The sequence below is a fragment of the Psammomys obesus genome, unplaced genomic scaffold, assembly GCF_907164565.1.
Source record: "Psammomys obesus unplaced genomic scaffold, mPsaObe1.curated_primary_1811, whole genome shotgun sequence".
In the NCBI taxonomy this organism is placed as follows: domain Eukaryota; kingdom Metazoa; phylum Chordata; class Mammalia; order Rodentia; family Muridae; genus Psammomys; species Psammomys obesus.
In genome coordinates, this window is record NW_026592780.1 from 1 (window position 1) to 12,993 (window position 12,993).

The 12,993-nt window shown below is 33.7% G+C and overlaps 1 protein-coding gene across 1 annotated transcript; it reads left to right on the forward strand.

The window, feature by feature from the left end:
• Window positions 1-5,166: 5,166 nt before the first annotated feature.
• LOC129683178 (KAT8 regulatory NSL complex subunit 1-like protein) lies at window positions 5,167-12,637 on the forward strand (the record flags this gene model as incomplete). The annotated part of the gene is made up of 6 exons (XM_055615802.1): window positions 5,167-5,301; window positions 6,002-6,126; window positions 7,253-7,307; window positions 8,522-8,634; window positions 9,886-10,054; window positions 10,901-12,637. Coding segments are annotated over 6 exons (822 nt in total), but the record flags the coding sequence as incomplete, so codon positions are not given.
• Window positions 12,638-12,993: the final 356 nt, after the last annotated feature.

Genomic DNA, 12,993 nt, shown 5'->3' on the forward strand with positions numbered 1-12,993 from the left:
ACACACACACACACACACACACACACACACACACACACACACACACAGAAATTCCAAAGCAGTGTTCTTCAAGCTTAACATGCAAGTATATTACTTGAGGAATATTGTTGGAATGCAGATTCAGATTCAAGAACTTTGATATAGGGCCCAAGACTCCGTATTTCAACTAGTCTTAGCTGATTCAGACACTTGCACAATTATGTAATATGTTGTTACATGCAATGTTGACTTATACTATGACATTAAATAATTGGAATAATACATATATGGAGGCATAAGACAATGTGGTGCTTCCAAGTATCTACAGATAGCTTGGTATTCCTGCAGAGTAAATGTGGGAGGTAAGCAGACAGATCTTTGGCTCACTGCAGCACTTTATCCTGTCTTATTAGGTTTTACACTTACAAAGTCATGTAGACTAAAAACAAGGAGGTAGGGTCAAATTGTAAAGTTGAGTAAATACATTTTTAGTTTAATCAAGATGACAGGCAAAGGCAATTGAAAAACCTGTCTTTATTGAAGTATTACAGAGTATGATGAAAAAGGGAACAGAGCTTTTTGAGATAAGACTTTACTTAAGAGAAGACTCAGTACACAGATAATTGGCAAATATGAATAAGCCTATATATTAGCTAGTAATATATCCTGATTCCTGACAACTATGTGGGTAGGTAAAAGATTGTGCTTTCATACACAAGATCATCTCAGTAAAAGGGTGTGTGGAAATTCTTTGTATTGTTTCAAGGTTTCTGTGAATTTGAGTATGTCAAAATTGTCTTTATTTTTTTTTAGAGTGAATAGGTGTAAGCAGTAAGAAAAGCATAACCTAGAAGCAAGCCAAAAACACAGGGCTCAGGCTGTCTCATCCAATATGATCCTATACGCTTGTTTTAAACCTCTTTATGTCAACATTAACCCCAACACAATAATCTATTTACACTGAAAGTCTAATTTTAATTTCCTTTCAAACATCAAAGCCAACGATACTTAGATTTCAAATTGTTACCTCTATCAGCCGTTTAGGAATTAATGGAAGACCCTTAATCTCTGACAACAGACACTCAATCCTGCTTTCTGTTTTTCACCAAGCTGTCTTGCACCTTTATACAGGCATTTCTATCCTCTTTCCCCTTACTATGACCTGTAAGACGGTGAAGATAAAGCATGAGTTAGATGCAACTTGTTTAAAATATCCAACTGACAGTCAAGGTATACTACTGATGTAAACTTCCTGCCCTTTAGTTATGTTGTGCAAGTATGTGAAGATTACTCTTGTCCTCTCCTTCTATTTAACATTTTTCTCTCCTTTGTTGGATGGAAGGAAATTTTAAATGTCTTTAAAAGTTTCCCTAGTCATTGTTTTCTTGCATCCAGTTTCAATAATCCCCATTCCTTTCCAGTACTCCTAAATTAATTTCTTGTAACTTTTAGGGTATATTTATCTGTTTGTACTATTATGATACAGAACAGATTTTTAAAACAATTGCTCTTTGGCATTTCAGTGAATTCTTTGAGATCTTAAGAAATTAATGTAAACAACTCAGGGAAAAATTCAGGGCTGCTTCTTCAAATGTTCTTCTTCATTTGCTGTTCTCTTATATTCCATTTTCTTTTCTTCATTCTGCTCATTCAACTGTGGAAACTTTTCCAGCCCACTTTTGATTTTCTGTCTGTGGTTGTTTTCTTACTTGGCTCAATTAGTTATCATTTTTAAATCTGAACAATTATGCTGCATTTCTGAGATTTCTCTGGAAAGGTTTCTAGGTTTTGCTTCATTCCTGTCATTGTTTTAGAGAGTTATTAATCTATACTTAGGGAACATTCCAGAAGCTATTTAAGATGTTTTTTTTTCACTTCCAGATTTTTTTTTTCAGTTATGCTGTCAGAACTGAGGATTTTTAGGAGATTGTATACACACATTTGAAGCTGATCTTTAGGGCTAAAATTATTCTACAAGTACTATTTAAGTAATCAGTTAGTGAGAAAAGCAGAGACTTGGATTCAAAGCTATTTTCAAATCGGAGGTGGGACAACACAGAACATTTCTGAGTAGGACATGGTACGGACCTTACCTTAACCACCCATTTCTTTTTGGAAAGAGATTTTGTTATCTGAGTGACATGTTCTGTAAGCAGCCTAGCTGAGTGAGGTAGACACTGGCTTTCATAGTCTACCAGTTACTTTCATATCATTTTTTCTGTTATCATTTTTTTCTTGCAGATCTAGAAAAAGATTGATATTTATTATATTTTTGTGGTAATAATTTTCCCTTGTACTGCTTTGGCTTTCTTCAGCTAAATTCCATGGGTGATAGTTTTATAGAGATGATTCATAAATTTTAATTTACTTTTTTTTTTTTTGGCTGACAAAAGTGTAATAAACCTATGTATAAAGAATGTGGCTTGTCATTTTTAGAGTGCTCTGCCACCTTGTGACTGGATTTCTGATAACTGCTATTAGGCTATCTATGCCTTTACTTTTGTCCTCAGTGTGTGTTGACCCTTGAGTCTACCTATTTTTTTTTTTTTCTTATTCATTTCCACATTTCCAAACCTTTATCCACTGCTCTCCCAAAGGAGCCAATATGCAGACTAGACCAAAATTTGAGGTTCTATAAGGTTCAATTGCTAACATTTATGGCACATTTTCCATGGGCGATGACTATTTCAGGAATTAATTTATTGAATCATTTCCCCAAGACAGCTGCTTTTATAAATATGTTGAAAGAACTAAGGCAGAGATAGTGACTTAAAATTATTTTAAATTCAGGTTTTTAAAGTTAAATAACAGTGGTACTCATTGTCACAGTTGGATAACATGAGGTTCTGGTTCCACAGAGTCTGTATGTCATGACCATGATGCTCTCTTGGTGCTGAAGTGGCTCCTCTTTTAAGGATGACAACTTCAGGACTTAAATTAGCATTCAGCCAAGATTTACAGATCTGAACCAATGCTCACTGATTTTGAAGACATTGAGAGCACAACACATTCCTTCTATCCACTTATAAATAAGTAGAGCAAAAATAGAAATTGGGCATTTCCTGAGAACATTTTTGAGGAATCCTTTTATTTCATTTATTTTTAGTTTGGGAACCATCCCTCTTGTTAATTGAAATTTTATTTCATTCTATGTAATTTTGAACTAAGACCTTAAAATTGAAACATTTTAAATAGAAACATATTAGCATGTTCACTGTCTCTGTTAAAGGACAAAAACTTTACACAGCGTTTTTTTTTTTTTTTTTTTGTTTTTTTTTTTCATTTGTTTTAGTACAAGGTACTTCTCTGAATCAGTGGAGAAATGGATATTCACCTATATGTAAGCCTCAAATAAGGTCACAATCATCTGCACAACTATTACAGGGAAGAAAAAAAAGACACTTGAGTGAAACAGCATTAGGTAGGTTAAAGTGAAGATGTGACCATTAGTGCTAAATATTGGAAATAAAAACATATATTCTTCAAAGAACCCTGGTCTTGTGAAATTAATAATCTAGAACAGTCACTAACTACCTAAAACACCTGTGTCTGTATGAGTACATTCATGTACTTAACGCAGAATTTGTAAGCTGTCCACTTTATGGCAATTAACGACTTCTTTCCTGCCTTTCTGGCCTTCTGTAAACTGTCATCTGTACTGGATTTACTACAGTTATATTAGACTAGGACATTGTGAAATTTATGAACATTACTAAATGTTGTAGATTTTGAGAAAGTGGTCATGATTCAGCCAACCCTTTTCAGTTCTCCATTTAGAGAAATCTCTCCATTTACATACCCAAGATGAAAAAAGAGGTAACATTTGAAACAGCTGTTCTAATAATATCAAGTGTGATTTGTTGTGGGGACGTAGGAGATGACAGTTATTGTTGTTAATGGTAAGAAGAAAACCAGCAAGATATATTTTGAAGAGAAAGTAATCTGTGTACATTTGGTTCTTGTTCATTGTCGTGATGCATTTATGTCATATTCATTAGTCAGATCACTCCCAGGTGTAATATTAAATAACATGGCCAAGCATAAATAATTAAAAAATAATTACATCCAAAATGTACTGATTTATAATTTTAACAATGGATCTATAGTTTCTCTAGTGTCCTTAGAAATTTCATTTTGAATAAATAGACCTATAATCATTACAATCTGATTAAAAAAAATCATTGTGGCAAAAAATGGAATACGCTCTCAAATGTGTGTAGAGATTTTGTTTAAGTATCTCTTAAGAACAGACAAGCAGAGATCACGTGCTGATACATGGGAAAAATTATAATTTCTTAAAAAGACTATGAACTGTAGATTATTTAAATAAAATGAGTGATATATTCAAATTTAATGGATATAAGGGGTAATTTAAAAAAAAAGAACAATGAAATAAGTATAGGCACTGCCTTTATAAGCACTGCCCTGATAAATGAATTCTTCTAGGATAAAAGAAAACCAGAAAGCAATTTACCGATTTCAGTATGTGGATTTTGATTTGAAGAAACTAACTGTAACGAATACTTTTTTACAACTGAAGAAATGTAAATATGGAGTTGATCCTATTACATTTTACATTATGAAGAAAATAGTAAAAATTATTTAAATATTTAAAAAATTCACAGTGAAGTAATGCAGGTAATAGCAATGAGTGAACAGAAATACAAATATTCTTACAAGTAGGAAAAAAAGAACAGAACTTGACAGAAACATATAATACTAATAAGAGCAGATCAAATTAATATGTGAGAAAATGAATTTCATTCACAAAACGGGTATAAGATGTTTTATCAAATGAATACCAAAAACCCAGAATCTTTAGAAATTGCTAAGATTGAAATTAAAAAAAAAATAAAAGCTCAGCTTGATGAAATCTCACACAGAATGAGACAGGCAAAGATCAGTAGGATGCTTAAAAAAACAATACTAGGGAAAAGACAACAGAAAAAAACTGCTGAAAAAAAAAAGATACAAAATGTACTAGGCAGAAAACAGTGAGGCCTCAGGAAATAGAAATATCTGGAAGAAGAATACAGGTAAGACTATATTGTTCTATCATTTTCTTCTTTTTTCTGATTATGTCTTTAAAAGCAAGTAAACAAAAATAAATAAGGTTCAGTCACCTCTCACTTATTTGGGAAAATAATTGTAATACATGTAGTTATTTTAACATGTGACATTCTGAAGGCTTTTTCCACAGTAGGAGAAAGAACTAGATACGAAGAATTTGCTTTTCAACGAACAGAACCAGGATCCCATTGCGATTTTACTGGTGTCTCTAATGCCAATGTTACATCAAGAACCCAGAATTCATCCTCACAAGTAGGTTGTTTTTAACAATTGTACATTAAATTCTAAAATAGTTCTATAGATTTTAAAAACAAGCTGATAAAAAACTGATTATTTTGCTAATCCATGCCAGACTTATTTACTAGAATGTTTTAGAACTGTCTTATTACGAAATAGTAATGGTTAAATAAAACATTTTTACTTGGAATCTAGCAGCTCATAATCATTAAAGTTTATGGATTCTTTTTCTGTTAAAAACTTATGACCATCTCTACTTTTGAACATCCAAAGCTAAACACAGTTTGCGAATGAGCATATTGTTTGATTTTCTTCCTTCCTTTCTTCCGCCTGGGCAGTAGAGAGGTTACCTGTTTGAAGGTTTAGATGGTAGTCTGAAGCTCCAGGGCCAGGAGCAAATATATGAAGACCTTTATAAGCTATCCTCACTCAAGAGCTCCCCAAATTTAATAGTCTTTTAAATAATTGTTATGTCTTTCCACACAAAATATACATTATATGTTTTCCAAAAGAGATGTCTTTGGTTAAATTAAAAAAAAAAAAAAAGCATTCTTAATTGGCTTTCTTAGCATTTTATAATCCAATTTGAAAATAATGAATTTACAAAAAATATGTCACAGGTATACTACATCCTATTTTTATGAAACTAATGAAGGAATATCACCACAAATAACTAAACATTATTGTAAATTAGTACAATAATTGTGTGTTGCAGAATACTGCACGACGGAGATTAAGAAGTGAGAGCTCTTATGATATAGATAACATTGTGATTCCCATGTCATTAGTAGCACCAGCCAAGTTAGAGAAACTCCAGTATAAAGAAATACTCACTCCACGGTATGTACACTTACGTTTCCTTTCTTCTTCCTTTAATAAACTTAAATTTAGAGACAAGTTACAACTACTTTAGCAGTGTCAGCACAACAGCAGCAAACAGTTCTTACCTTTTATGACTTGTGAGGAATTCATTCACAGCAGAAAGCAGTTGTGTATGCACGTGTGCACACACTGAAGACAGTCATGCTTGGGACTAAAAGGAGTTTCTCTTTGATTTCTAATTCAACAATGAATCAAATAGAAAACGAAAGGGGACTGAAGAAATAGGGCGATAATCTATAAAGGTAAAAATGGTTTACACGGACACAAGTGTGCAAGGTCTAGCCAGATGGGGAGATTTGGAATAGTGTATAAAAAGCTGAGCTAGAAGAGAACCAGACTACGGCACTCTGAATCCATGCACAGACCTGCATCCACTGAAATGAAGGAAGCCACGTTTTAGGGCAGCAACGAAAGCAGTCTCTTACAGACATAAATATCACACAAGGAAATAGAAGAGATGGAAGATGAACGTGAGCCAGGTCACAGCTACCTTACTTCCCATCCATCTCCATTTTAATTCCATAAGCTCCGTTCCTGCTTCACAATTACTCCAAGGAATTAGCCTGGCACTCTAGTAGGGGTTATAGTTACACATACAGAGGGTTGGCATTTTCTACAGTAAGGAATATTGTCATGGTTATAGTGTTCCATAGCAACAGTGTTCTCAGCCTGCAGTGAAGAATTCTGTGAGCCAGTTAAGCTGCTAGAAACAAACTCAAAAGGGGGCATGATACACATTTCCATCCCAAAGAGAACTAGAAAACACTATGAATCAGTTCAGATTTCTCATTTTTGCTCAAGCCAGTTTATCAGTTTCCCAGAGTTAATTCAAAGCCAGCACGTAATTAGAAAATGCAACCATGTAGAAGAGACGATCTACTGTGAGGTATAAAGATTCATCTTCTATTTTCTTTTATAAAAGTATTGTTCTTTTTTCCTTAAAAATGACAAACTTTTAAAAAACAACAACTGGAACTACGGAAGTCTTGAGGAAATAAAATCCTAATACATTTAGCTGTGTATAGAAAATAAAACTGCTGTATTTTTATAAGAGCTATTTGAAATCCTTTTGTATTTCCAACAGGTGGAGGATGGTTGTTCTTCAGCCTCTAGATGAGCATGACTTAAACAAAGAAGAGGTAAGCTGCCATATGTTTAATGGAATAATTACACACCCCATATTATAAAGCCTGAATCATTTAATAGTTAAATATCTAAAAGAAAATATAAAAACAATTTTTATGAAAAGAATTTTTTGAAAAAAGATATTAATTTTTTTAGAATTTTTTTTTGTTAATTTGACTGCAAAAGTAATAATGTACAGCTTAGTCTATCTCCCAAACCAGCCCAAACAAAAGGACAATAATAATAATAATTATTATAACTATTATTGACTCTTAATAATAGTCAATAATAACAATGATATTAATGCTTCTGAGGTAAAATATATACAGTAAATGTGACAATACACTAAGAATAAATACTGTCACAGAATTTTGGATCGGGCTATGAATTTTAAGAAAAGCTTGTTATTTTTTAGATTTTTTGGATAATTAAATTATTGGTAAAGGATTCTGAACCTATACAGATAAAATTACATTAAGAACAATGGCAGGAATCAAAACACACTGTACGAAACTCGATACTCTCAGAGAACTAATGAAAAGAACAATTACAGGGAACATGGTATAGAATGGCTAATTCAAAGGTGATGGTCTTTAGATAAAAATTAGAATTATATAGAAGGTATACATATAGTTTTGATCCATTAACAGTTCTTATAGGCCCAAGTCTTGTTTGTCAGCTATTAGTATCTTCCCATAAGTGCACTTTGCTTTTTATTGCACTCTTGCTAAGTCAGAATGACCACTGCAAGAAAAACAAATTTCCCCAGAATTACCAAGTTAAAACTACTCAGATAAGTCAGTAACTGAAGTCTGATTCACCTCAATCAGTTTTACTTTTTTTTTTTTTACACATGGGCATGTTCTTAAAACACTATGGACTTCATAATGGATAATTCATAATTATTCTATGGAATAAGTAGCTAAGACTATTTTTTTGTAGATTGGATAAGGTAGCACATACCCATAGTCCCTGTACTACACAGGTTACATTAAGAAGAGGGCATATTTGAAGCTAGGCTGAGCTATACAGTAACATCCTGTCCCCAAACAGTAACAAAACTCCAAACAAAACAAAACAGTCCCATAAACCGTGGCAAATGGAGAGCACTGTGAGTCCTCTGTAGCCTATGTACATATTAAAACACAGGCCAAGAGCAGGATGTTCAAACAGGTTCATGCTCACAGAGACTATTTGAACCTGTTCTCCTCTCTCAAAATCTTACCAGATAGAAGATCTTTCTGATGAAGTCTTCTCCCTAAGACACAGAAAATATGAAGAGAGAGAGCAAGCTAGATGGTCACTCTGGGAGCAAAGCAAGTGGCACAGAAGAAATAACAGGCAAGTATTTTAAGTTGAAAACATTAAAGCCATAGTATATAAGGAATGAATAGAAGCTAGCCATACAATTCGAAAGACCACTGACAAGGGAAACACAAGACACAGATCCTCTGCTGTGTAAAAGTAGCATCCGCATGTGTAAACTTACACTCAGAATACATCTGGGAAATTACATGATAAAATTAGTTTTATGCTGCTAGTCATGGTATCATTATTATTATATTACTCACCTACCGAGTTAACAGGAACATTCTATATAAAGTATGTCATTTTACACAGGCATGATGGTACATGCCAGTAGTTACATGCCAGGGGGATCTCCAGTAAATTTTAGGCCAGTATAGATTTTCAAAACCTCAAAGCAAATTATCTCAATGTACTTTAAACAGTGGGACAGCATTAAGGCAGGAGTTTACATAATTCATTTTAGCAAACATCTCAAAAATACTTATGCAAACTTTCAAAAATTTTTATTTTAGTATAAAAGGCTAGTCCATGGAACTATAAACACTGGATCTGAGCACATGCTTAAGAGTTTCACACTCAGGGTGCTGAGGCAGGAGGATCATGAATTAGAGCATGTACTATAGAGCCAAATTCTGTCTCAAAAGACAGAAAAAAGCCCATAAGTAGACTTTGGGGGAGAATACGTAGTAAGTAATTATCTATTTGAAAATAGCTCTAGTATATTTGTAGTTACATTTCATTATTTTTTATATATCCACAATTTAAAAAACAAGTTCATGTAAAATCTAGCGGTCTCTTCACTTTTGGAACAACCTTTAGTTAGTAATATTAAAAGTCCTTTCTCTGCTTAGATGTTCAGATAAATCTAATGTTCTGTATATCTAGCTGAAAGAGTTCTCCTTATAAAAGTAAGACTCTAGAATTCCTGTTCTTTTCCACATTGAGGAGATACAGCTTTGCAGAAATAGAGGAAAAATGTGAATTGAGGCCTTCACATGAGATATTAAAATAATTACAGAATATTACAGAATAATTACAGACTAACTTGAGAATTCAGAGACTGGAAAGGTCAAGTGCACGGCCCTTTCTGTCTTGTAAAGACCAAGTAATTGTGACAAATGTGATGGAGTACTCAGTGATGAGGAAGCACTGTATTTAAACCTTGGATAAAAACCTTTTATAAAGACAAGACTAGAAAGATCATCAAATGACACTAGGTAGAAATGTTGAGAAAAAGACAGTACTGACCTAGCGCTACCCTGTATCCCTTTATTTCCCTGCTAGAGCTTACAGTAAAAATGTGGAAGGGCAGGACTTGGTTCCGAAGGAATACTCAGGCGAACTTAACAGTGCTCAGCAGTGTGCTGCCGAAAGTCCTCTGGAGCTCCCCGCAGAGAGCCCCAGTCTGTGTGCTCAGGACTCACTTTCTTTAAGTGATGGTCAAGAAGTCAAGGTAAGCCTAAGTCATAGGACTGTGTTTTCTTTTAATTTCATTTCACTTATGTGTAGAAACTGCTTATTGCAAATTGTTTCACTACATATCAAATTCAGCAAGATGTTCAATCTAGTATGTCCAGGAGTCTATAGTAGAACATTCTAGTTCCATTATATTAGCAACTTCTTTTTATTTTTTATTGTTGGAAGGGGGTGGAATAGTTTGTCACTAACAACTTGATCCTGTCTATTTACTTACCTGTTAGGGAATGGGGATTCCACTGAACTTTCTTTAAAGAATGAATTTGACCACTGGAGACTCACGCCCAGTACATAATAAGTGCCTTTTCTGTTTCTCTGTTTCCAGCAGGCTTTACCTCTGTCTACACAAATTCAGTCCTATTTTAGGAGAGTGTATCCTACTATTACAAAGTTCATGCATCTTTCCCTATCAACGGTGCTAAAAAATAACTAGATCAATAACTACACAATGCTAGTAACTTGTTTGTCAATAATACAAATCACAAGCACTAAGATATTAACTGCTGCAGTTTGATAGAAACTGATAGGCACAATGCAGAAAAACAGGAAGGAAAAATCAGTGTATATGTGTAATGCTGTTGAGTACAGCAAATGCAGGAAACCCTTCCAGGGGCTTTCCTCAAGTGTGTTCTATGTCACTCTTCCTAGCAGAGGCAAAATGAAGAAATAATTCCTTAAAGTCAGGAAATTCTCACTATATTCCAGTTTGACAGGAGAGGAAGCAAAAACCTGAACTTATATGCTAAAAGAATATAAAAACTAACATTACAAATCCTTAACAAATAATTAGGTGAAACTTAACTGAAAATGTTTCCCCTTTCAGTCTTTGCGGTGGGAGCGGCGAGCTTTTCCACTGAAGGATGAGGACACAGCAGACTTCTTATGTCAAGATGAAAGAAAGGATGAGGCTGAGGGGGCAAGCCCAGCCGTCGGCGATGAAGTCTTCTGTAGCTCTACACCAGAGAATGGCCACCCTCCAAACTCAGATGGATTGGAAGAATATAAAACCTTTGCTATAGGAGTTACTAATGTGAAAAGAAATAGGTGACAGGGGACATATTAAGAAATCTATGTAACTGAAAGGAAAAGAGGAAAAAAATCTAAACCCTCTTCTGGATCTTCCACCTCCTCTGCTCACAATTCCAGAACGGGAGAAAGTGTTCCATGTACACATCTTTCACTGTTCATGAAACAGGCCAGAAGTTTCTTTCTCCTTTCTGAATCACAGAAGTAGCTAGCTTTTCACCTACACAATGCTAGTAACTTGTTTGTCAATAATACAAATCACAAGCACTAAGATATTAACTGCTGCAGTTTGATGCCAAATCACACTATGGGGTAATTGTTGAGGCAAGAGCCTTCTCTGACAATACAGTTGATTTGCATCAAATAACTATTCTTCATTTCTGTTCTCAAGACAGTTCACTAAAATTGCCTCAATAATATATAAGAATATACTAGTGTGTATACAGAACATGTACACACACAGTGCACACATAATGTAGTCTTATATTTGCATGTATGAACTACTCTATGCATTGGATGTTGCCATGAATATCTAGCACAGGTGTTGACTGATAACAGAGTTCTGAAAGATTTGACTGTGGAGAGGGAGTTGTTTTTCTTTTATTCTAAAAATTCTTTAACCAATATAAGTTATTTATGGAAATTCTTATATCAGATAACACAATATTCATTTATTTGAAATCATTGTTCTCTCTTGAACTAACCACAGGCTTTCTGCTTACTCATAACAATTAAGAGAAGCAACTTAAGAGTTTAATATATTGATTCATTTTAAAACTATTGTCTTTGAAATTTCACCAAGTTTTAGTTGCCTTATGTACCTCTTCAAGACAGTAATTTAAAAATGTAAAACAGCACACAAATCATAATGTGGCTGCAATTCTAGCTAATGTACAGCTAGAAGCTTCTAATTTGGTTTCTTCTTGGCATAGCTTATATAAATACCTACTCTTACAGGTATCCTAGATCAAGAATACAAGTTTTCTAAGACCAAGACTTTAATACAGAATACTGAGGAGTGTACATTAAGGAAAATTCTTTTTGAAGCTATAAACACCATTTTTTTTTTTTTCTAGATGAAAGTTAAGGACAATTTGTATCAACCACTTCTTGTTATGCAAAGAAAGGTTACTCAATTTGTAGTTCTCATACTACTGAGTATCCTGGCCACTGGGCTTGGAATCTATGGGATTAGATACTTAAGGTTTTGTTGAGGATTAGGAATTAAACTGGTCCCTGAAAAAGGGGGGTGGGGGAGCCATTGAAAATTCAATACTTACAAACTTTTGCTTATAGTTTTACTGTACATTTATTTTTAAAGAAAAAGATAACAAAAGCCAGAAAAATACAAGTTGTCCCAGCAAGTAAATTCAAATCTTTGTCATGACTGATATTATAATCTTTTACATAGTTTTTTAATTAAAGTTATTTCTATATGCCTTGTATTGTGTGGTTTGATTAAATGCTATTATTCATGGCACAAACCTTTCATAAGCTAAAAAAAAAAAAAAAAAAAAAAAGGAAAAAAACAAAACACAGGTATTAATAAACTTTTATCTTATAGGGCAGGGAAAAACCCAAGCAAGCTCTATTCCATACCTATTTGTCAGTGTTCTTTGTTTTTAAACCTTATTTCTCAAAACTCATGGTAGCCTGAAGAAATCTAGTGATACGGGTTGTGTTCTTGTCATGTTCAAGAGTGAAAGTAAAGTGGCTAATACATATTTTTAGTTTCTTGGTCACTGAGCACATGGTCATTAATACTTATTTATGGATTAAGTCTGCACCCCATCACTTCTTAGCCTACTTCTTTCTTAGAAATTACATGTATGTATGTATGTATGAATATATATATATATATATATATATATATATATATATATATATATA